The following is a 24,442-nucleotide window of genomic DNA, read 5'->3' on the forward strand; positions in this document are numbered from 1 at the left end:
CAAATCCTGGCTCCAGCCCCGGCCAGCTGTGCCCCTGGGAAAGTCACGACACTGCCCAGAACTTTAGTTGCCCCATCGGTCAAGTGGAGTTGGGTAGTAGGTTGCCTATGAAGAGTACATGAGAATATGTATGGAAGGCATTGAGTGCAGTGCTTGGCATGCTGTTGTTGTCCAGTTGCCCAGTCGTGTCTGACTCTTTGCGACCCCATGGACTGCAGCATGCCAGGCCTCCCTCTCCCTAACCATCTCCCCCAAATTTGCCCAAGTTCATGTCCATTGCGTTGGTAATGCCATCCAGCCATCTCATCCTCTGACTCCCTCTTCTCCTCCTGCCTTCAATCGTTCCCAGCATCAGGGTCTTTTCTAATGAGTTGGCTGTTCACATCAGATGAACAAAATACTGGAGCTTCAGCTTCAGCATCAGTCCTTCCAATGAGTATTCAGGGTTGATTTCCTTTAAGATCGACTGGTTTGATCTCCGTGTTGTCCAAGGGACTTTAGCACTTAATGCTGTGATGCTGAGAGGCAGTGTAAAGAGACTTCAGAGCCACGTGTGTGCTCAGATCCCACGTCTGACACCAAGTAGCAATAACAGTCACATCAACAGCCAGCATATATTGAATCCTTACTACAGCCCAGCCTATGCTAGGCACCTTGCAAGCATTTCACCATTTTACTCCCACACAATCCATGTGGTAGGTGATCCCTAGCCAATTTTATAGATGAGGAAACTGAGGTACAGAACGGGCAGTTCAATAATGTAGCTTACACAGCTAACCAGGGCCAGAATAATGTTGTGGCCAGGTGGGACATACCTGGGCTGGGCTCAGTCCTGGCCCAGTGGTCTCACTGTGTGACTTTGGACAAGTTGCTTATCCTCTCTGAGGTCTGGGGAGAATGCTCCCTCCTACACAGGCCAGAGGAGACTGAGTTAGTAGGGGAGGGGTCTGACCGTGGGTGATGCATGGGAGGGAGGCTGCTGGGAACAAGCCTGAGGACCAGGCTTTGTGGGTCAAGTCTTGCTTAGAGACCAAAGCCAGCCAATCTTTTCCCTCTAGGAAGCCTCCCCATCACCATCGAGGATGTGAATGACAACGCGCCTTATTTTCTGCCTGAGGATAAGACTTTTGGTAAGCTGCAAGCCCCTCCCTCCCCACCCACACTGTACTCTGCCAGAACTACCTTTGGGCAACTCCCACAGATGCTGCTCAGACCCCAGGTGTGCCTCTGGAAAGGGAGGAAGGCCTCCAGCCCTGTCTCTCTCTCAGGGATTCAACAGGAGGAGAGACCCGAGTTTTCACTCTATCTCTGTCCCAACTCACATCTGACCCTGGGCCCGGCCCTCCTTCTCTGGCCTCAGTTTCCCCATCTGCACAATGGGGGGTGGAGGACCTGCTAACTAGCGGCTCAGGGGTAGCTGTAATGGGGGTCTGGCAGTAGAGAGCTTAAGGGCAGGTTTGGAGGGATGCGCCCCGAGCTGGGCTTATTATGGTCAGCAGTTGGCCCAGGGGGCACTGGCCCTGATGCCACTGACCTCTTCCTGTCTACACTTGCAGTGATCATCCCAGAACTCGTCATGCCCAACCAGCAGGTGGCGTCCGTCCGGGTAAGTCCCTGGCTCCAGCCGTTGTCAGTCACATCAGCCCCAGGAGACACAGGGCCTAGGCCTGTGGGTCTTTCAGCCATCCTCCAAGTGTTTAGACACTAGAAAGAAAATGTATTAACTCTCTGGGATGGAAATGAAGCACCTGCTTAATTGATATCATTAAACTCCATTAATTGTTAAGTGTGGTATTCATAAACAATTCATGACCCTAAAAACCACTTGCAGTGCTTTTCTTCAGAATTCTGGACTATTACAGAGAAATCACAATAACTGTAAATTAAACAAGTTCCTCGTATTAAATAATTTCCAGAGCAAGCTGCAAAAATGCTTTCAATTTTTATAGCAGTGGATGTGTTTATATTAGAGGGTGGTAGCTGTCCCCGCAGTGGGTGGGGCTGAGGCCTCCCCCACAGCCCTGGGGCCTGGGTCTGGCCAGGCCTTTTAACTGAGCTGGGGAGCTGTTGTGCCTTTTAAGAACTCACTTTCCCTTCCAGACAAGAAGCTGTCAGCTCTTGGCAGTGACTCCTTAGGGTTCAGGCGTTTTATATGTGGGTGGCCCTCCTTGAGTTATGGAAAGGGCATGGGTGTGGAGATGGATGGGTCTGGCCCTCCCCACTTACAGCCGAGTGTGCCCTGGGGAAGACAGGTCTCTGTCAGAACCCCAGTGTCCTCCCATAAAAGGGGAATAGTAATTCTCTCTTTCTGGGCCTTCCCAGGTGGCGCTAGTGGTAAAGAACCCGCCTGCCAATGCAGGAGACATAAAGATGTGGGTTTGATCCCTGGGTTGGGAAGATCCCCTGGAGGCAGGCATGGCAACCCACTCCAGTACTCTTGCCTGGAGAATCCCATGGACAGAGGAGCCTGGTGGGCTACGGTCCATGGAGTCGCAGAGTTGGACACGACTGAAGCCACTTAGCACTCATGCAATTCTTCCTCTCTAGGTTCTTTCTAGGCTCAAAGGGTCAGTTTTCCAATCTTCAGCCCTGGCTGAAGACGTTCATTCCAACGTCAGGAGTGTGGCCCTGGCTTTGAACAATTTTCTTTAAATCAACTCCCTTTTGAAACGTCAACACCAGCTTTAGCCTCATCCTGAACAGTGACATCAGTGGCCTCACGGCTCTGTGTGTTGGTCGTATTCTTCTCCGAAAGGCACTAGAATGAATAAAAATGCCTCATTTCATGGTCCGCTGGGGGAATTCATACTCCTGTTAGCGAGTGCTGAAAGGAGGGGTCTGGGGGAAGGTGCTTGGTACACAGTAGGTGCTCAGGACAACTGAGTGTCCCTAGGCTTGTGCGTGTGTGGCAGTGAGAGGGGGAACCTTCCCAGGGTGACCTTCTACCTGGGAGAGACTTGGGCAGTGACCTGTTGAGTTGAAGCAGGGACATATTCAAACACTGTTTGTTTAAAGCACTTGGTCAGTGGCCTGGGGAAGGCCAAAAGAGGTCATGGCAGGGCCAGGCTCCCAGGCTACCCTAGCTTCAGATTCCTGCTGGGGCTGGAGGCGTGCCTGGCCTGGCCCAGCCCCCACAATTTGTTCACTCTGTCTTGCTCCCAGGCCAGAGATGACGACTCAGGGAACAACGCAGCCATCCTGTTCTCCATCTTTCAAGTGGATTTCATTGCTAAGGATGGGGCCGTGATCCCTTTTCAGGGCTTCTTCCGGGTCTCCACTTCCTCGGAGGCCAGCGTGTTCACTGGCAACATTGAGTAACTGCGGGCAGCCCCTGGACAGGGGTGGGGGAGCCAAGCGGGGCCTCAGGGCAGTGAGTTCCCCATCCTAGGAGGGGTCCAAGGGGGTTCTGAGAGGACTACAGCCTGGGTTTCAGAACTGAGTGGTGCCCTCCTACCTTCCGTAGCCTGGTGACCAGCCTTGATTCCACTCTCCAAGGCACCTACCAAGTGACGGTCAAGGCCCAAGACAGCCCTTCTGAGGGTCCTGCCCAGGAAGCCAGAATCACCCTAAACGTGAGTGTTAGGTTCTGTCTCAGTTCCCAGTGCCCTCTGCCACTCCAGGGTCCCTTGCATCTCATCTTCCCCATGTCCCCCTCCCATAGCTCTTTACCGTGGACCAGAGTTACCGCGTGAGGCTGCAGTTCTCACTGAACAAGGAGGAGGTGGGCGCCAACTCGGAAAAGATTAAGGAGTAGGTCTCAGGAGCCAGGGGGCGGGTGGCTTGTGGGGAAGAACAGGGCTTGGGAGCCTAGTCCCTGATAGAAATCTGAATGGAATATCTCTCAACCCTGTCCGTGACCCACATTTGATCTGGTCCTTGTCTTTGACCCTATACCTGTACTGGCACTTCCCTTCTGCATGTGCCCAGAAGCCTATCGTTGGCTGGGCAGAGACAGGCCTAAATAGGGCTGCCACATATAGTTGCAAAGGCAGTGCACTGCACAAGGGCACTCTGCTTGCTAAGCTATAAACCCGGTCCCAGAGGAAGGGGCTTCCTTGTCTAATTTGCACAAGAGTGCTACTTGCTTAGCCAGTGGAGCTGTCCAGGGGAGGTGACCTTCACACAATCCCTAATTTCACTGCAGAGCCCTGGCCACAGGCCTGGGCTAAGGCCCCTACCCCAACCCTCTGTGACATCTGCCGTCTTTGCAGGGCTCTTGCTCAGGCAACCAGGACTACTGTCTACATTGTGAACATTCAGGACATAGACTCCCAGGTTCGGTGAGTGCCCACTCGGTGGATGGGGCGAGGAAGACAGGATCAGCAGTAGGGGTGTGGCCTGGTGGTCCTGGGCTGCGGGCTTCACCTCTGCCCCATTCCAGGGCCCGAGGACGTTCCTATCTTGATGCCTATTTTGTCTTCTCAAATGGGTCAGCCTTGACCCTTGACCAGCTGAGTATGTGAGTAGGGCTGCCCTTGGGGTGGGCAGGAGGGTAAGCAAGAAGCCTGGGGGATGCCAATGTCCCTCGGGCCTGAGCGGGGCTTTGTGGCCAGGATGATCCGGAATGACCAGGACTCCCTGACGCAGCTGCTGCAGCTGGGGCTGGTAGTACTGGTGAGTGTTGGTGGGACAGAGGTAATAGGAGAGCAGGGAGGCGGGAGACTGACCCCACAGCCTCCTCCCATCACACTGCTTCTTCTCCAGGGCTCCCAGGACAACCAAGAGTCAGAGTCACAGGACACACTCCGCAACGTCACCATAGGACTGGGAGTGGCTTTGCTGCTGGCCATTGTGATCTTTAGCACAATCATCATGTGTACCCAGAAGAGGTGCTGCTCCTATCATCCTCTGTGTCTCAAACCTCCCCTCTCTTACCACCCAAGATATCTAGGGGTAGAAAGACCTGGAGCTTAGGTGTCAGGAACATCTGTATTAAATCCCCAGTGACTCCTTAGGATCTCTTGGGTAGGTCATCTCCCCTTCCCAAGCCTCAGTTTCCTCATATGCAAAATAGGCTTGATGCTAGATTCCCCAAATCATTTCAGGGATCCATGTGCATCTCGTACCAGCAGATATCTGGCATATGTTGTTGTTGTTCAGTCACTCAGTCTTGTCTGGCTGTCTGCAACCCCATGGACTGTGGCACCCCAGGCTTTCTTGTCCTTCACTATCTCCCAGAGTTTGTTCAAACTCATGTCCATTGAGTCGGTGATGCCATCCAACCATCTCATCCTCTGTTGCCTCCTCCTCCTGCCTTCAATTTTTCCCAGCATCAGGGTCTTTTCCAATGAGTCAGCTCTTTGCAGCAGGTGGCCCAAGTATTGGAGCTCCAACATCAGTCCTTTCAATGAGTATTCAGGGTTGATTTTCTTTAGGATCGACTGATTTGACCTTGCATTCTAAGACTCTCAAGAGTCTTCCCCAGAATCACAGTTCAAAAGCATCATTCTTTGGTGCTCAGCCTTCTTTATGGTCCAACTCTCACATCCATACATGACTACTGGAAAAACCATAGCTTTGACTACAAGACTTTTGTCGGCAAAGTGATGTCTCTGCTTTTTAATATGCTGTCTAGATTGGTCATAGCTTTTCTTCCAAGGAGCAAGCGTCTTTTAATTTCATGGCTGTAGTCACTGTCCACAGTGATTTGGGAACCCAAGAAAATAAAGTCTGTCACTATTTCCACTTTTTCCCCATCTATTTGCCATGAAGTGATGGGACTGGATGCCATGATCTTCATTCTTTGAACACTGAGTTTTAAGCCATCTTTCTTTCACTCTCCTCTTTTTACCTTCATCAAGAGGCTCTTTAGTTCCTCTTTGCTTTCTGCCATTGGGCATATCTGAAGTTGTTGATATTTCTCCCAACAATCTTGAATCCAGCTTGTGAGTCATCCAGCCTGGCGTTTCACGTGATGTACTTTGCATAATTTAAATAAGCAGGGTGACAATATACAGCCTTTGTGTACTCCTTTCCCAATTTTGAACCAGTCCGTTGTTCTAACTGTTGTTTCTTGACCTGCATATAGGTTTCTCAGGAGGCAGGTAAGCTGGTCTGGTATTCCCATCTCTTTAAGAATTTTCTACAGTTTTTTGTGATCCATAGTCAAAGGCTTTAGCCTAGTTAATGGGGAGAAATAGATGTTTTTCTGGAATTTCCTTGCTTTCTCTATGATCCAATGGATGTTGGCAATTTGGTATCTGGTTCCTCTGCCTTTTCTAAAACCAGGTTGTACATTTGGAAGTTCTTGGTTTATATGCTTTTGAAGCCCAGTTTGAAGGATTTTGAGCATTACCTTGCTAGCGCGTGAAATGAGCACAATTGTACGGTAGTTTGAACATTCTTTGCCATTGCCTTGCTTTGGGATTGGAATGAAAACTGACCTTTTCCAGTATTGTGGCCACTTGTGGCTGAGTTTTCCAAATTTGCTAACATATTGAGTGCGGTACTTGAACAGCATCATCTTTTAGGATTTGAAATACCTCAGCTGGAATTCCATCACCTCCACTAGCTTTATTCATAGTAATGCTTCCTAAGGCCCACTTGACATCACACTCCAGGATGTCTGGCTCTAGGTGAGTGGTCTCATCATCATGCTTATCCAGGTCACTGAGACCATTTTGTAGAGTTCTGTGTATTCTTGCCACCTCTTCTTAAACTCTTTTGTTTCTTTTAGGCCCTTGACATTTCTATCCTTTATTTTGCCCATCTTTGCATGAAATGTTCCCTTGGTATCTCTAATTTTCTTGAAGAGATCTCTAATCTTTCCCATTCTACTTTTTTCCTCTATTTCTTTGTGTTGTTCACTTAGGAAGACTTTCTCATCTCTCCTTGCTATTCTCTGGAACTCTGCATTCAGATGGGTATATCCTTCCTTTTCTCCTTTGCCTTTAGCTTCTCTTCTTTTCTCAGCTATTTGTTAGGCCTCCTCAGTCAACAACTTTGCCTTCTTGCATTTCTTTTTCTTGGGGATGGTTTTGGTCACTGCCTCCTATACAGTGTTACAAACCTCCTTCCATAGTTCTTCAGGCACTCTGTCTACCAGATCTAATCCCTTGAATCTACTCATCACCTCCACTGTATCATCGTAAGTGATTTGACTTAGGTCATGCCTGAATGGTCTAATGGTTTTCCCTACTTTCTTCAATTTAAGCCTGAATTTTGCAATAAGGAGCCTATGATCTGAGCCACAGCTCCAGGTCTTGTTTTTGCTGACTGTAGAGAGCTTCTCCATCTTTGGCTGAAAAAACATAATCAATCAGATTCTGGTATTGACCATCTGGTGATGTCCACGTGTAGAGTCATCTCTTGGATGACTCTTGGGTTGTTGGAAAAGGGTGTTTGCTATGACCAGTGTGTTCTCTTGGCAAAACTCTGTTAGCCTTTGCCCTGATTCATTTTGTATTCCAAGGCCAAACTTGCTTGTTTCTCCAGGTATCTCTTGACTTCATACCTTTGCAATCCAGTCCCCTATGATGAAAAGGACACCCTTTTTAGTTAGTTCTAGAAGGTCTTGTAGGTCCTTATAGAACTGATCAACTTCAGCTTCTGTGGCATTAGTAGTTGTGGTATAGACTTGGATTACTGTGATGCTGAATAGTTTGCTTTGCTTTGGAAACAAACCAAGATCATTCTTTTTTTTTTTTTTTTTAGATTTCATGCAAGTACTGCATTTTTGACTATGAGGACTATTACATTTCTTCTAAGGGATTCTTGCCCTTAAATATGCCCATTCCTATCCATTTTAGTTCACTGATTCCTAAAATCACTGATTCCTAAAATCAGATGTTCACTCTTGCCATCTCCTTCTTGACCACATCCATGGTCATGGACCTAACATTCCAGGTTCCTATGCAATATTGTTCTTTACAGCATTGGACTTTACTTCCACCACCAGACACATCCACAGCTGAGTGCCAGTTGTGCTTTGGCCCAGCGTCTTCATTCTTTCTGGAGCTATTTCTCCGCTCTTCCCAGGTAGCTTTCTGGACACCTACCAATCTGGTGGGGCTCATCTTCCAGTGTTATTCATATTTTGTCTTTTCATACTGTTCATGGAGTTCTCAAGGCGAGAATACTGGAGTGGTTTGCCATTCCCTTCTCCAGTGAGCCATGTTTTGTCAGAACTTTCCACCGTGACCCGTCCGCCTGGGGTGGCTCTGCACAGCATGGCTCATAGTTTCACTGAGTTACACAAGGCTGTGATCCATGTGATCACTTTGGTTAGCTTTCTGTGATTATAGTTTCCATTCTGGAGGCTGTGGGACTGTAGTTCTTGCTTCTTCTGTCTGCCCTCTGATGGAAGAAGGTAAGAGGCTTGTTGTGCAAACTTCCTGATGGGAGGGACTGGCTGTGGGAAAAATTGGGTCTCCTCTGTTGGGCAGGGCCATGCTCAGTAAATCCTTAATCCAATTTTCTGCTGATGGGTGGGGTGCTCCCTTCCTGTTAGTTGTTTGGCCTGAGGCGGCCCAGTCCTGGAGTCTACAGGCTCTAAGGCAGGCTCTAAGGCAGCAAACTGCAAAAGGACTTATGCCAACATACCCCTCCTAAGATTGCTGCTGCCAATGCCTGAGGGTGACAGTGGGTTGGCAGTGGCCTGACTCGGGGACAGGGGCACTGGCACATGCTATGCGTTTAATAAATGCTGCTTCTTTCCCCCTTTCTAATGCATATGGGGGAGTAGCCATATCTGGGTGTGGTTCTAGGCTTTGCCACTGATCAGCTGTGTGGTCTTCAGCAATGATTTTCCTTCTGTGATTCTTAAGCTCTGTAAGATGGAGCTAACCTTACACCAGCCAGGTTGCTGTGAAATCACACTCTCAGGGTCTGTGCTGGGCACACAGTAGGTGAATAGGGAAAGTGATGACCTCCCATTCTGGGTTCCCCATAGCTACCAGCGGAAGCTTCGGGCTATGAAAGCTGCCAAGGAGGCCCGGAAGACAGCGGTGGGGGTGATGCCCCCAGGCTCTGCCATCCCTGGGACTAATATGTACAACACTGAGAGGTAAGTGGGGACCAAAGGGTGGGTAAGAGGCCCCATGGGGTGGTTAAGCCCATGTTTACTGGACTGGGCTTTCTCTCCAGGGCCAATCCCATGCTGAACCTCCCCGCCAAGGACCTGGGCTTTGAGTCCCATTCTTCCTCCAGCGACTTGGACTACATCAGGTGAGCAGTGCCCCTGGCAGCCAGGCTGGTTGGTGGTAATAGTCATGGTGCGGGGAAGGGTGAAGTGACAGTGATGGTGTGGTGATGGTGTGGTGATGGTGTGGTGATGGTCTTGGTGGTAGTGGAAGTTGTTGGCCACAGACAGGTTGGATTGGGCCTGCCAACCATCTGAGCTCCATTGTCTCCCCTACAGCGTCAACTCCCTGGATGACAATTCTGTGGATCTGGAAAACAGCGCGCAGGAAATCAAGGCAAGATGGGGGATGAGTTGGTACCTGGGGTTTCTGACTTAGGGTGCTTCTCTGAAGAGGTGGGGTTCAGGACAGAGCTCGAGGGACCTGCTGCTGACATGGGTGTGTCTCTGCACTCAGCCTTGGGAAATCCCATGGCTTTGGAATGGGACCCAATCCTTATTCCTCTACTCATTCACTGTGACCCTGGGTAGGTGACTTCTTCCCTCTGGTTCTCAGTTTTCTAATCTATAAATGGGGATCAGAACACCAACTATTCAAAACTGTTGTGAGGATGAAATAAGAGTGGGTATAAAAACCATCTGGCACAAAGCAAGTGCTCAGAAATCTTGTTCCTTCCCTTTATATCCTTTATATAAAAGCTGGTGGGGTGGGAAGAGGAGATCCGGAGATGAACATAATCCAACTGAAGAGCAAAGGTGGGCTCGAGTGAACAACAGTGCTGTTGTTTGTTCAGATGCTAGTTGGTTCGGTTAGATCAAGCATTTGCATAGCCTGGGCTGCTGACATGGGGAGCTCTTTAGATGTGAGTATATCAGGTCACAGCCCAGGGATTCTGATCAGCTGGGGTGGGCCTGGGAAGGAAAGCTCCCGGGATTCTAATGTGCAGGTGAGTGAGAACCTCGCAACTGGGAAAGTAGATCAGAGGGCTGGGTGGGGGATGGGGCGCCAGAACCAGGAGCAACTATCCTCTCCTTCCCACTTTGTAAACCACCACTGGAGTAGAAGCTCTAAGGCCCACTGACATTTGATAGTCTATGGCTGTGTGTGTGTGTGTGTGTGTGTGTGTAGGGATGGTATCCTCCCACCATTCACCTTATCCATCCTACTTTGGGTCCTACCCTCAGCCTAGCCCTGCCCTCCTGGGGATCCATAGCCACCCTTCATGCTTCAAGACTTTTACCTTTAAAAAAAATATGTATTTGTTTGTTACTGGCTGTGCTGCGGCTTCCCTGATAGCTCAGTTGGTAAAGAATCCGGGCTGTGCTGGGTCTTTGCTGCTGTGTGAGGGCTTTCTCTGGTTGTGGTGCGTGGGCTTCTCATTGTCGTGGCTTCTCTTGTTGCAGAGCACAGGCTCTAGGGCAAGTGGGCTTCAGTAGTCGCAGCACACAGACTCCATAGCTGCAGTTTGCGGGTTCCAGAGCGCCGGCTCAGTAGTTGTGGCCCAGGGGCTTAGCTGCCTCGAGACATATGGGATTTTCCTGGAGCAGAGATCGAACCTGATTTCCCTGAATTGGCAGGTGGATTCTTAATCACTGGACCACCAGGGAAGCCTCATGCTTCACGACTTATTTTCCCTTGAGGATCCCTTACTTGAAAAGATTTGGTCAAACAAAGCCTCTCACAGGTGTTAAAATATCAGAATGCTGCCCAAGGACCTGGCTGTCACTCGAAGGCCTCCAAATGGGCCCCCAAGGATGAAGATGACGGATGGGGGTTCAGGCTGCCAGGCAGTGCTGGAGGCCTCTGGATGGATGGCTCATCTCTGGGTTCAAGATGGTTTGGAGCAAAAACTCCAACTTAGGTGGAGGGGAACAGTTTTGTGGGCTGGAGCTGGTGACTGGGCAGGTGGCCCCTAATGGAGGCTAAGGTTGACTCTAGTGGAGGAGAGTGGAGTGGGGAGGGGAGAGGCGTCAGAGACCCCAGCAGTGGGGCTGGACCTGTGAGTTGGGGAGGGCCAGGGAACTCCCAGGGAGTCTGGAGAGGGAGGAGGGTCAGAGCGCAGGTGTCTTCAGTCTTCAGGCCGGGAAAGAGCCAATCCTGCGAAGGCAGGGGATGGGGTTCAGTCTCCGAGATCCTGCAGCAGAAGGTGGGCCTTGAGGTCTCCAAGTGCGGAATGCAGGTGGGGCCTTTTTCCACAGTCCCCTTGGTGCCGACTCACCTAAGCCTTCCATAAATGTTTGTATGGAAGGTCTGAAAGACCTGAGGGCTCATCCAGTCTGAGTTTTTCAAGCAACCGAGGCCAGGGAGGTGTGTTGAACTGCCCAAGATTAGAAAGCTCGCAAGGTCAGGGCATCCCAGAACCCAGGTCTCCTATCTCCCAGGCCAGGCCATGTTTCCTGGGCTGCAATGTGCCAACTGTTCCCAGTGCGGGTCTGTGTGGAAGGCTCTGGGGAGCATGGCAGACTGTTTAGCTCCTCCTGGGACCCCCTCAGATGTTCCACTGCTTACCAGGGACCAGAACAACCCCAGTCTGGAAAAAGCCCTTAGTGAGCCCTAGGGAGGGTGGAGGTGGTGGTGGTGGTTGGGGCTTTTCTCCCATGAGTGTCTTCATGGTGGAGTAACTGAGCCTGGGGGCCTGGCTTGTCCACAGGAGGGATTCTTGTGAAGGTGTGAGTGTGACATGTCACATGGTGAGGGGGAAGAGGGAGGGCAGGAGACAAGTTAGTGTATGCCGTGATGGCCGGCAGGCAGGACCTGGGTGTGATGTATCCCTCTGGGATGGCAGAAGGACCTGCCAAATTCAATCAGGGGCAGCGTGGAGTTGTGGACAGGCTTTAGAGTCAGGAAGACCAGCTGTCCAAACCTTGTTCTGCCCCTTCTGGGCCAGAGAGCCTTCCAAGCCTCAGTTTCCTCATCTGTAAACTGGGGGACGTTATCCCTCCCTCAGGAGGTCCTGTGAGTACCTCAGGTCATGGATGGCTGTGCCCAGCACCCACCATGCATGCCATGAGGTACAGGTGGCAAGGACTGTGGCTGGACTGGTTCTGGCACAGGATACAGGGCTTGACATTATTCAGGACCTGGCAGAAGACCAAAATGCCACCATGTTCATGGGCAAGACAAAGGCTGGAGTAGATCCCTGAGGCCTGCCCCATCACCTGAACCCATCTGCACCACCAGTAGTCATGCCGCCTCTGGGACAGAGTCAGGAAACTGAGACCCCAGCCAAGGAACCATCTGGTTATGAGCTTGAAGGCCCATTCGTTCTCCTAAGGACTGGGGAGATCACTCCATCTTTGCCCTGGCCTGACCCCTCCCCTCCCTCTTTCCACAGAAGGAACCCCCGCATGGTCCCATGGGGCCACATCCAGAGCCCAGGAAGAATGAGCTGTCCGGGAGGAAGGTGGGCTCAGAGCAGAAGGAGGAGCTGGCCTTCACTAACCTTGGCCTGGACACCACAGATCTGTGATGGGGGCGCAGCCACCAGACCCTGGCCACAGAGCTCCACACAGGCCCCCACTCTTCTGATCCACGTCCAAAGAGGCCTTGTTACCCCCAAATTACACCTACCCTTCCCTGATCATAATAAGATAAGCTGCTCCACCCCTGTCTGCTTGTAGCCAATCACAACTGACGAGGGTTGGGGGAGTATTTTATTACCAATGTATTGTGACAGTTTGTAGCCAAAAACCGTGGCTGGAGGGTTGGGGGACAGGGGTACTGAGTGGTCACAAGGGACTTGTGGGGCTCACGGCTCTGGGGAATGAGGGACCGGAGAGGGTGGTCTTTTAGGGACTACGGTGGTTGTAGAGTGAGCTCTCCGTCGTGTCCCCAGCACCCAAGGCCAGCTGTCACCAGGCTGTGGGCCTCTGACCATGACCCTCTAGCGTTTCTGTGACTCTTGCAGCTGCGCCCACAGGGCAGTCCTTGCAGCTGCCTTTGGCCTGTCTGGGAGTTGTGGAGTGGTGTCCAGTGAGGGTGGGGATAGGGCCAGGTGAGGGGGAGACAGGAACTGGGGACAACTACCAGCATGCAAGAGATGCCCAGGCCATGGGGCCAGCCCGCCGCGTGGACACGCACTCGCATACACCCCGGGCTTGCACATCGGGGATCTCACATGCCAATCCTCACATACTTGGGGCTTTTGTACACAGTTTCTCCCGTTCTGGGGACCTGGCTGCCTCTGGAGACCACAGCGCACCTGTCTAGACATCTCAGGAGCCTGCCCTAGCTCTCAAGGCTAGGTCCCCAGAGGTCGCCTAGTGTGGCCGGGAGAGGGTGGCGCTGAGGGCTATGAGGGGACGGTGGGGTGTCGGGGCTGGGTTCGTGGGCTCCTGACCACGAGGGAGCTGGGTAGAGGGCATTCATTGGTGTGTTTAGGAGGGGAAAGGGGGCTGGAAAGACAGGATGAGAAGACCCTAGATGCTGCCCGCTCCTTGGAGGCCTGTCGCGCGTTGAGGGGATCCCTTCTAGGGGCCTGGGATCGAGAAGGGAGCCTGAGAAGGTTGGAAACCCGGGCGTACAAAAGCGGAGCCGATCACTCGGCCGTGGGCCCGGCCCGCGAGCAGCATCGCGGGCGCCGCACACTCTGCAGCAGTGCGCGGAAGAGGCCCGGCGGGCGCTTGGCGGCTCCCTCAGGGGGCGCGGTGCGGACAGAGCCCGCCCGGCCGGGGCCCGGGCGCGCAGCGGGGGGTGGCGGCGCGGGCGCCCCCTGGCGACCGTGCTCCTCGATCTGTCGCTCCAGATGCTTCTGGATGGCCATGCCCAGCACCTCCACCTCCATGGCGGCGCCGTACACCTCCCACGTCATACCCTTTTCGTCCCAGCTCACGTCGCGCACCGGCTCGACCGCCTCGGGGGGCGCCGCGGCGGCCGCCAGCGCGGAGCCCGGCCGCACCCGCACTTCGGGGAAGGCGGGCGGCGCGGCGGCCTGCGGCGTCATGGGCCCGGTGGCCACGGAGCGCGTCTCGGCGGCGCCCAGGGACACTTGCAGGCCCGCGTCCCGGCGAGAGGGCGGCCCGGGCGCGGGGCTGGGCGCGCGCGGCGCCCCCTGGAAGCTGAAGGCCGGGCCGCCCGCGCCGTCCTGCGGAGACATGGGGCTCACGGCCACCGACACGCAGGCCTGCGAGCCCGCCTGCGTGCCCGCGTCCTCGCGTGGCGGCGGGGCGCTCGCCTCCCACGACGGCACCTTGGTGAAGTTGTCGCGAGTCCGCGGCCCGGGCGGCGGCGGCGCCACCTCCTCCGGGCCGGGGCTTCTCTCGGCCCTGGCAGCCGCCGGGTCCTCCCGGACGAGGCTGGAGGCTTCGGAGCTCGGCAGTGACGCTGGCTCCACGCGGCCCCCGCCGTCTGCGGGAGGAGGAGCGGAGTCACAGGGTTTGCCATCTGCCTGCCTGGAGGAGGCCTTCTCCAGAGTCAGGCTGTCCCCCTTCCCCAGGGATGGGGGCTCCCCCTTTCTTGGAGGCACAGAGTCAGTCTTGTCCAGGGCTACAGGCGCCACCTTCCCAGAGGCAATAGAGCCTGCTGATTCTGAGGATCCAGGATCCGGCTTCTCTGGGGCCAGTGGCTTCTCATTTGGAGATTTAGCCTCTACTTTCCCTGCTGAGGAGGTGCCCTCCTGCCCAGAGGGTGTGGTTTCCGCTTTGCGCTCGGACTTGGATTCTGCTTTCCCGGAGGCCCTGGGATCCACCTTCGTGGAGTTCATAGGATTGCCCTTCTCGAGGGGCAGAGCATCCACCTTTCCCTCTGGGACAGCTTCTGCCTTTCCCGAGGATGCCCGGACTGTTTTTCCTAGGCTCGTGGGGGTCACCTTTCCTGTGGACTCGGAGTCTATGTCTCCGGGGAGAACAGCTTCTGGCTTCCCCTTGATCATAGGGTCCATTTTCCCTGAGGTGGGGGGATCAGCCTTCCCCAAGGCTGGGGGACCCACCTTTCCAGGGGCCAGGGGACCTGTCTTTTCCGAGGACAATGGGTCTGCTTTCCCCCTAGTCACTGCCTCAGCTTTTTCAGAGGAAGGAGGACCCATGGGACCAGAGGACGCAGAGTCTATCTTTCCTGATGATTCAGGATTTACTTTTCCAGGAGGTGATGTTTTTGTATTTCCCACAGAAATGGGAACCCCCTTTCTGGAGGACACTAGGTCCTCCTTTCTTGAGGATGCAGTTTCTGTCTTTCCCACTAACATCAGTTCTGCCTGCACGGGAGACAAGGGCTCTGGCTTTCCTGAGGACACAGGATCCACTTTTTCCAGAGAAACAGAACCCACTTCGGCTGAAGACACGGGGTCCATATTTTTCAAAGACGTGGGCTCCACCTGTCCAGTGGACATGGTTTTTGTCATTCCCACAGACGTGGAGCCTTGCTTTCCTGAGGAGGCGGGGTCCATCTTTCCTAGGAACTGAGGGTCCTCTTTTGTGGAGGACATAATTTCTGCATTTACCATAGATGCAGGATCTGTCATCCCCAAGTGAGTAGGATCCACCCTTCCTGATGGCCCCAGAGCCACTGTTCCAGGCATGATTTTGTCTGGTGACCCTGGAGTCAGCATTTCCAAGGACACAGGATCCGCGTTTGCTGAGAGCTCGGGATCTCTCTTTCCCAAAGCTACAAAATCTGTCTTTTCTGCAAATGCAGGCCCCACCTCTTCTGAGGACACTCGAAGGTCTTTTCCTGAATACCTGGGCTCCTCCTTTCTTGGGAATACAGGATCCACTTTGCCCAAGGATCCAGGCTCCTCCTTCCTTAGGGACACTGTATCCATCTTGTTGGAGCACTGAGGATCCACCTTTCCCAAGGATCCAGGATCCTCTTTTCCTGGGGTCACAGGATCCTTCCTTCCAGAAGCCACAGAATCCCCTTTCCCTACGATTGCAGGCTCTATCTTTCCTGTCAACATAGGATCTGCCTTCCTCAAGGACCCAGCATCTTCCTTTCCTATGGAAACAGAATCTACCTGTTTTGAAGACTTGGAATCCATATTCTCTAAGAACATCGGATTTCTGTTCTCTGAGGGTGAAGGATCAGTTTTCATTGAGGACACAGGCTCTGGCCTCCCAGAGAAGGTGGTTTCTGGTGTTCCTGAGATCAAGGCTCCTTGTGTCCCTAACGTCTCCTTGGTGGCTGCCTCTTGGGAAGGGATGTGGGTCATGGAGGGGTAGGCCACACTCCTGCCAGGGTCCTCAGAGTAGGATGCCCCTTCCCCAGCCCCACTGGGGCTGCTGTGTCTAGAGTCCATGCTTGGGCTTTGGGCAGGGGTGAGCCTTGGGTGTGTAGGGATGGCCTTTTGCTGGGAGGGGCAGCAGTCCCTCATGGCCTGGCTCCCAGCCCCCAGGCTCCCATCCTGTGGGCAGCAGAAGGCTGTGGGCTGGGGTCCTGGGGGGCTGGAGTCCTTTCGAAGCAGCTGGAGCCAGGCTGGGTCTTCAGCACTGCCCAATTGCCCTCATGACCATGCTTGGGCCCCAGGCTTCTGTCTGGTTCTGAAACAGAAAGAGCAGACTCAGACTCAGAGGAGACCCAGTGGGAGGAGCCTCTATCCAGGCCTCTTCCCTCTCACTGTTTCTAACAGCCAGGCTTTCTTATCACATTCTCCACCTTTGTCTGATCCCCTCCTGTCCATAGGGTCTGGGCTAGTAAATGAACCCAACCATACCATTTCCCTGCTTCATTGCTCCCATTGGCCCTCTGGATAAAGGCCAGGCTTCCTAAAAGGGCATTCAAGGCCCTTCACAACTTGGCCACAATCTAACTTTTCACCCTCCCTTTTCAGCCCACCCCATGCAACATGCTACCTAGAAGTTATGCTGTTCTTCTTTAGGCCATATACCAGATTTTTAAAATCTTGAATTAATTGGGATATTTTACATTAAACTTCTGTATTTCCCACTTCTGACTGATACTACCAGGATGCCTGGTCACAAATTCTGATGCCATAGGGGCCAGGTAAGTAATCTAATTGAGGGAAGCAGACTGGGTCCTAAACAGTAGGGAGTGGTCGGGACTAAGGCAAACTGGAGAGCACGTGCCCTGTCTAAAGGGGGGACCACACTCCATTAGCCAAGTACTGTCCTGGAGAAATGCATCCTGGTAGTATCAGTCAGAAGTGGGAAATACAGAATTTTAATGTAAAATATCCCAATTAATTCAAGATTTAAAAAATCTGGTATTTGGGCCAAAGTATGTCTGTGGATCACCAGTTTATATCTGTGTAGGCCCTGGGGAAATGGGAATGGTTTACGATTGAGGAAAGGGCACAGTCTGAAATGTGTGTTTTCAAAGATTGCTTAGGGGTAGTGTGGAGGCTGGAGAGGAGGGGTTGGCCAATCATTTATTCAACCTCTCATGCATCCTGCTCTTCATTCATTTACCCAGCCCTTTCTCTGTGATGGTCTAGATGAGAGACGGTACGGCAAAGGTGGTGGGGATGAAGAGTTGGCAGCTTTGAGAGGTCCGAGGGAAATTGACAGGAACCAACTGGATGTAAGAGGTGATCATGGGGGTGGTCTGCAGGATTCTGGCTAGAGTGGGGGTGTTGCTGTGCAGGACATCTGGGGAAAGGAAGAGTTGCATTTTGGACAAACTGAGTGTGTGGTACCTGGGGTACACCCAGGGAGAGGATCTGGCAGGCCACCGGATCAGCATGCAATTCAGTTTTTTCATACACTCCGCAGCCAAGGCAAGCAGAGCTCTGATTCCCCCAGACCTCTTCCTCCCGACATCTCCAAAGCCACACTGTAGTGCTCAGGCCAAGATCCCTCGACTTCTCAAACCCTCCAGCCCAACATCCGAGCAAAACATAATGGATCTACCTTCAAATAAATCCAGAATTTGGCAACTATCCTGAGCCAAACCCACACCATCTCTGACCAGAATTATTTTTGCTTTATCCTTCACTCTATTTGTTTATTCTCAACACAGCAGCCAGAGGGATCTTAGTAAAATTCAAGGCAGACCTCCTTTGCCCAGAACCATGTAGTGTCCTCATTTCATGCAATGTAAAAATGTTAGTCACTCAGCTGTGTCCAATTCTTTGCAACCTCATGGACTGTAGCCCGCCAGGCTCTTCTGTCCATGGAATTCTCCACACAAGAATACTGGAGTGGGTAGCCATTCCCTTCTCCAGGGGATCTTCCCAACCCAGGGATTGAATCTGGATCCCCCAAATTACAGCAGATTCTTTACCATTTGTGCCACCAGGGAAACTCCTCACCATAGCCCACAAGTTCCTGCATTTTCTGGCCCTGTCACAGCTCTTGGTCTTGTCTCCTACTGCTCTCCCCTGATTACTCTGCTTCAGCCACCCGTCTGCCCTGTTGGTCCCTGAACCCACTACCTTGGGGCCTTTGCACTGGCTGTCTCCTCTCTGCCTGAAATGCTTTCGCTCCCAACATCTGCATCTCCCTGAAGCTTTCCCTGACACATCCAGTATAAAGTAGTCTCCTTTCCAACACTGGCTGATGTTCTCCTTCCCCCTTGCCTTGCTCCGTTTTTCTTTCTGGTACCTGTCTTCATCCTCAAATTGCATATGCTTGTTTATTGCCCATGATGTGTCTCTCCCATGAGAATGTCCGCTCCAGGAGTGTGGGGACTTTGCCATGTTAACTGATGTAGTCTCAGGGTTGAGAACAATGACTGGCACATAGTAAGCAAGTGGTTTCCAATACATGTTTGTTAAATAAATGACTGAATGCCCTTTCTGTGACGTTGGTCCCACCATGCCACTCTTGGCTCAAAGCCCTCCTTGCTCTTTTAGGGGAAATAAATTGGTTGCAATCTTTTTGGAAGGACATTTATCAATATCAGACTAATGGTGCATGAGAACATGGCTGGTAATGAGAAGAAAACCAGGAAGTGGGTTTATAAAATGTGGGACAAACATATGGGAAACCCTCCACCCCCCACAGCTGTTAGAATGGGTGGAGTGATGAGGAAAGATGCTCAAGGTAAGTTAAGGGAAAAAACCAGGGGACAGCATGGCTAGTGGGTTCCTGTGAGTGTAGGCAAGGAAAAGGATAGATACACATCTGTAGGTTTATTTAAAAAGAGAAAATTTCTGGAAGGAAACCCATGAAACTTTTAGCAGTGATTGCCTTTGGGAAGAGAGACCAGAGATATCTGGAGGTAGAATAAACTGTTTTATTAATGCTGCTTTGCGATACTTGAATTTTGATTATGTATGCATGTATTATTTAAAAAAAAACACACAGAAAAATTTTTTTAAAAAAACAGGGAAAAAGAAACTTTTAATGACTTCTTGTTATCTTTAGGGTCAAGTCCAACTCTTTAATGTGCTTCTGAGCCCCTGAGTATTTACTCACTTGGTGGGCTGTATCTTTCATTATGCACTCCATCCCCCACAGCATGTGTACACACACACACACTCAAAACTGCTTTGGGTTCAACCAGGGGTTCACATTCTCTCCCATCTTGGCCTCTACAACTTTCCTGCTGGGCTTTTATTAAACCTTCAGTTCCCAGTTTAAACGCCACCTCCTCCAATGACCTTCTTTGCCTACCACTTGCCTCAGGGTTCCCCTGGCCTCTTGTTCTACTCCTAACCAGACTCTTGTCATTCTGCCTATAGCCCTTTACACCTCTGGATCCCCACCTAGCCCTCAGGTGCCTGGATGGGGATTCAGCTGCTATTGTTCACCACTGGGTCCCCCAAGCTTTGGGCTTATGGGACTTAGGGGGTGAGGATTTCACCAAAATGGGGGATGGGAGGAGAAGCAGTCTTACAGAGGATGGTAGGGGACTGGGTTTTGGGGAAGTTTAAGTGGGGGGTCTGCGGGTCTTATAGGGGAGATATCCAGGAGGCTTCTGGGAGACAGGTTTGAAACACAGGAGAGGTCTGCTGGAATTCTTTAGATCTGGTTTTCATCAGCATAAAAACAGCAGGTGTATGGGGAGCTTGGGGCTTCCCAGGTGGCTCAGTGGTAAAGAATCCGGCTTCCAATGCAGGAGAAGTGGTTCGATCCCTGGGTTGGATCCCAGGGAAGATCCCCTGGAGAAGGAAACGGCAACCCCCTCCGGAATTCTTACCTGAGAAATCCCATTGTCAGAGGAGCCTGGTGGGCTATGGTCTATGGGGTTCCAAAAGAGTCAAAAATGACTTAGCGACTAGACAACAACAACAAAATAGGGAGCTTGGGCTGGAACTGGAAGGAGTTGCCAAGGGCTACAGGAGGTATGCTCTGAGTCCTCACCAACCTTTTCACCCCTGGTAGCCCAGCCTCGGGGTCCTCTCACACCGGCCCCTCCAACAGACTCCCTCCCCCAGGTGAGGCATGGGCCAGAAGTCAGGACAGCTCCCCAACTTACCAGCTTCCTGATTTTTTACCAGCTCTATGACCTTAGGCAAGTGCCTTCTTATCACTGGGGACCCTAACAAACCTACCCCCTGCTTCCCTAGGGCTGCAGGGAGAATTAAAGAAGATGAAGGGTCTGCACGTCCCTGCTACTTTAGGGCTGGGCTGTGTACATGCAAGGCCTGTTTTTATCTACTCAGTCTGTCAGAGCCCAGCTGTGCTCCCAGGAGGGAGCAGGGGAGGGAGGGCCAGCAACACAGGTACAAACTGGCAAAACCTCGCCCTTGGACATGCCTGATTAACTTGGGAGTGCTTAAAAAAATTTTTTTAAGTTATTGATCAACATTTAAAAATTAGAAGAGTTCATGTGAAAATCAGATTTCTAGCTTCTCTTGGAAAACTAAGATTTGGCAGTCTGCATGTGCTTCCTTCATAGCATCAGTGAGCAGTGGCTGCCTCCTTAGATGGATCCTATCAGCCATCATCTTTACCCCTCCCAGTGGTGTCCTGGGCACTGAGGTTGACTGCCTGCTGCCATTGATCACTGATTTGCACCATCATTTTTCTTATAGCAGCCCCTCATGGGTGTTATCCACCTGGTCTGTAGCCACCTGAGTTCTGACTCTTGACCTAGATGCCAAGAAGGCAGGAGGTGGCCCTGCACACATGACATTCTTACAAAGCTTATTATGTGCAAATCCTGTACACCTTCTGGGCAGATGCTCTGGTCTTATTTTCCAGAGAAGGAAACTGAGGTTCGAAGAGGCAGGCATGGCCAAGCTGGCAACATGCCCCTTCCGAAAGTTCCATAAGAGGCTACCTTCTTAGTTCTCAGTCCACAATTCTCTGATGTGGAATAAGGTCCAAGTTGGGACAAACAGCCTGGCCACGTAGTTAGAAAGATGTGGGGGTCAAGCCCCAGCCTGGTCATTGACTTGTTACATGACTTTGGGTGAGTTTTTCCACACTCTGAACCTCAGTTTCCCAATCTTTCAAATGGGGGAGATGCATGCATGTTAAGTCGCTTCAGTTGTGTCCGACCCTTTGAAATTCTATGGATTGTAGACTGCCAGGCTCCTCTGTCAGTGGAATTCTCCAGGCAAGAATGCTGGAGTGGGTTGCCATGCCCTTCTCCAGGGGATCTTCCTGACCCAGGAATTGAACCCGCGTCTCTTACATCTCCTGCATGGGTTCTTTACCACTAGCATCACCTGGGAAGCCACAAATAGGGAGAGGATGTAGTTATACTAGTAGAACTGGCTGAGACCTGGGTTTACGATCTGTCAGGATACCATTCCTAGCAGGCTTGCAGTTCTGCTAGGCTTTACCCAGCTCTCAAGAAAGCCTTGGTATTCTCAAGTCACTTCTCCAAAAGGCAACCCACGCCTGGGGTCTCACATTCTCGCCTCCCATCTTCCACTGGACCCAGCTCCATCACTCTCCCAGTGTGCTCAGCCCTGGGCCCACCATACTCAGGCTTGTTTTTGCATCTGGACTCCACAACAGTCTCAGGAGGGGGGCATTATCATCCCATTTCACAGATGAGGATGCTGAGGTCAGAGGCATTAAGGACTTGACCAAGAGCACACAGCTGGGAGAGGGTGGGGCTCTGATTCAAAGCCTGTTTTGTCTGAATCCAAACCCTGGTTCTTCCTACTCATACAGCCAAGATCTTGGACATTGATGCATGGCTCTTAAAACCCCTTTATGCTCTTCAGGGTCATGCCAAGGGTCCTCCCAGTCCCCTGGATCTAACAGGCAACAGCACAAGGAGGTGTCTGGGAGAGGAAGCAAGAGTGTCTTCTGTGTGAGAACCCACTTGTGGGCACACCCTTTGGGCAGATGATCCTGCACACTTCTGCCTCCCGATGGAGGTAAAAGGTTGAAATGCCCCCCAGTTGTGTGGGCTGGCTCACCCAGCGTGCAGCGGAGCACGTAGATGGCTTGTCGATATCTGCGCCAGCCTGGGGAGCCAGAGTCTGGCTCCTGCGTTTTGCTCAAGAACTTGGTGTGCACATGTGCAGTCTGTATGTGCGGAATGCCCTAAGTGTTTGTGTCTCCTGGTGGCCATTTGGACCCTGTGGGTATGCACATTCACGGCCACCTGGCCTCAGAGCCTCATTCATGGGAGAGCTGGCCGGTATGTGCACAAGCATTGTTGTGCCCTGCTCCCAGGCAGAGAAGCCCCTGTGAATGCTCACTGAGGCTGGCCAGCCTGTTATTTCCCCTTTAGGATTTCTTCCCAAATTGGAGCCAGGACTGCCAGGCACCTGCAATCACCTCTACCCATGGTGATAAGATTGACAAAGGCTTGTGGTACTTCAGCAGGGTGTGTGTGTGTGTGTGTGTGTATGACAGTCTAGGTGTGCTGTACCTCACCCTCTCATCCCCTTGTCTTCTACAACCGTCAGAGCAGTAAAGCGTCCTGCCTGGGGCTGGATGGGAGAAGGAGTCTAGCAAAGGGTGATATCCAGTCTTCCTTCCAGAAACACCCTTCAGGGCAGCTGTCCATCCACTCACAGGAGGGCAAGAGTGGACATGCAGGAGTTGAGGGGTGGAGAGCAAGCTAAAAGTGTGTGATGGAGTGTATGACACACCTACTCCAGGGTCTGGGGGTACATGAGGGATACCATGATGTGCAGGTGTGAACAGGCGCAAGCGGGCCAGAGCAGGGTGGCTGCGAGTGCGTTGTGATGGGGACTACTGCTGAGATGAGTGTGTGCTATGATAGGCGATGGCTGATGTGAGTGCGTAGCAATGCCTGGGTGTGTACGCAAAGATATACTGGGTGGGTGCACAGGTGGCCATGTGTATGAGTCTGATGGAATGATCAAGGACCATAGTGTGTGTAAACCTGTGGCCTCGAGTGGTGAGTGTGTGACAGTATACGTGGTGGACCCCCAGAGTGTGTGCCACATTGAGCGTGCGACAGCGAGTGTGCTTGATGGTGCCAATAGAGCCACTCGATCGCCGAGCTCGCTCCATGGGGAAAATGAATCAACGCGGGCGGACCCCTTCCCCGCGGTGGCGGGAAGCGCCCCCTCCCGCACCACGGTGCCAAACAAAGCGGCAGTCAGAGGCGAGGCCAGACGCGGGGGCCGGGGTCTTACACACAGGGCGGGATGGCCCGCAGGGCCCCTCGGGTGCTCGGCCAGGACTGCGGACCCGCCCCCGCCCCGCCCCAGAGAGGAACCTGGAAATGGACACCCGCCGCCCCAGTAGCGCGCGTACCTTCACCCAGGCGCACGCCAGACACACGCCGCGCGCTGTGCCCAAACCCCGCCACCCAGGCGGTTCGAGGACCCTGGACAGCGGCTCTGGGGCTGCTGCGAGCGGCAGAAAGGGGTCGACACCGCCCGTTTGGAGCGAGCAGCAGATGCAGGAGTGGCGCTTACCGGGCTCTGTCGCCGTTCAGTCTCCTCGGCGCGCTGCGCTCTGGCTCCCGCCACCGCCACCGCCGCTGCCCGAGCTGCCTCGGCTGCCTCCGGCCGGGCTGGCGGGCGGACCCGCGGACTCGGCGCAGCAGTCCCCCGCGCCAGCTCCGCGCTCCCACCCCGCGCCCCGCCCCGGGCATGCGCGCTAGCTGACTGGCGGCCTCGGAACCCGGGAGGGGGCGGTGCCGACAGGGAAGCAGGGGCCCAAAGGAGGGAGGGGCGCCCCTCGCCCGCAGCCCCTCACTGCGACCGCTAGGCTCCTGGGTTCCCCGCCCTCCTCGACCCGGTTAGCGTTTCACAGACTGGATACCGAGGGGCGGAGAGGCTGCCTATTTGCTGCGCGCCTGTTGAGGGCGGGGCACGCTGTCACTCAGATCTCACTCAATCCAGCCCCGCGAACGCCCTCTGCTTGTTTCACCGAGGAGAAAACTGGGGCCCAGAGAGGGGAGGCCAGTTGTCCAAGGATACTTGGCCTCTGAATAGAGACCCAGGTCTGCGCCATGTCCGAGCTCCCCCTGCGCGGAATTTCCCGCCTCCTCCTTGGCCGCACTTCCGGCCTTCTCCCACACCCCCACCTCGCCCCGCCCCCGTCCCCTTTGTCTCGCCGCCACCCACGCTCCGGGGTGGA

The 24,442-nt window shown here is 53.0% G+C and overlaps 2 protein-coding genes across 5 annotated transcripts in view; one reads left to right on the forward strand and one right to left on the reverse strand.

Annotated features, from left to right (window-relative positions):
* CDHR2 (cadherin related family member 2) overlaps positions 1 to 12,683 on the forward strand; it is a 44,813-nt gene extending 32,130 nt beyond the window's left edge. For 2 of the 4 annotated variants that reach the window (XM_005209136.5, XM_010807129.3), the window contains 13 exons: positions 1,059 to 1,130; positions 1,557 to 1,606; positions 3,163 to 3,314; positions 3,464 to 3,572; positions 3,662 to 3,750; positions 4,212 to 4,280; positions 4,382 to 4,459; positions 4,554 to 4,614; positions 4,705 to 4,829; positions 8,891 to 9,004; positions 9,085 to 9,165; positions 9,359 to 9,416; positions 12,415 to 12,683. In XM_005209136.5, the coding sequence (XP_005209193.3) occupies positions 1,059 to 1,130; positions 1,557 to 1,606; positions 3,163 to 3,314; positions 3,464 to 3,572; positions 3,662 to 3,750; positions 4,212 to 4,280; positions 4,382 to 4,459; positions 4,554 to 4,614; positions 4,705 to 4,829; positions 8,891 to 9,004; positions 9,085 to 9,165; positions 9,359 to 9,416; positions 12,415 to 12,549 (1,193 nt within the window). In that variant the 3' untranslated portion in view covers positions 12,550 to 12,683. Of the gene's footprint in view, positions 1 to 1,058; positions 1,131 to 1,556; positions 1,607 to 3,162; positions 3,315 to 3,463; positions 3,573 to 3,661; positions 3,751 to 4,211; positions 4,281 to 4,381; positions 4,460 to 4,553; positions 4,615 to 4,704; positions 4,830 to 8,890; positions 9,005 to 9,084; positions 9,166 to 9,358; positions 9,717 to 12,414 lie in introns of those variants that run through there. The other 2 variants (NM_001192304.3, XM_059888091.1) reach the window with 2 other exon arrangements.
* A 32-nt stretch (positions 12,684 to 12,715) lies between these two features.
* On the reverse strand, positions 12,716 to 23,864 carry GPRIN1 (G protein regulated inducer of neurite outgrowth 1). The gene is made up of 2 exons (XM_005209160.5): positions 23,776 to 23,864; positions 12,716 to 16,552 (listed from the first exon to the last, which is right to left on the reverse strand). Exon 2 carries the CDS (start codon positions 16,384 to 16,386, stop codon positions 13,618 to 13,620), a length of 2,769 nt encoding a protein of 922 aa, XP_005209217.1. The 5' UTR covers positions 16,387 to 16,552; positions 23,776 to 23,864; the 3' UTR covers positions 12,716 to 13,617.
* Positions 23,865 to 24,442: the final 578 nt, after the last annotated feature.

This window comes from Bos taurus, chromosome 7 (genome assembly GCF_002263795.3).
Source record: "Bos taurus isolate L1 Dominette 01449 registration number 42190680 breed Hereford chromosome 7, ARS-UCD2.0, whole genome shotgun sequence".
Classification (NCBI taxonomy): domain Eukaryota; kingdom Metazoa; phylum Chordata; class Mammalia; order Artiodactyla; family Bovidae; genus Bos; species Bos taurus.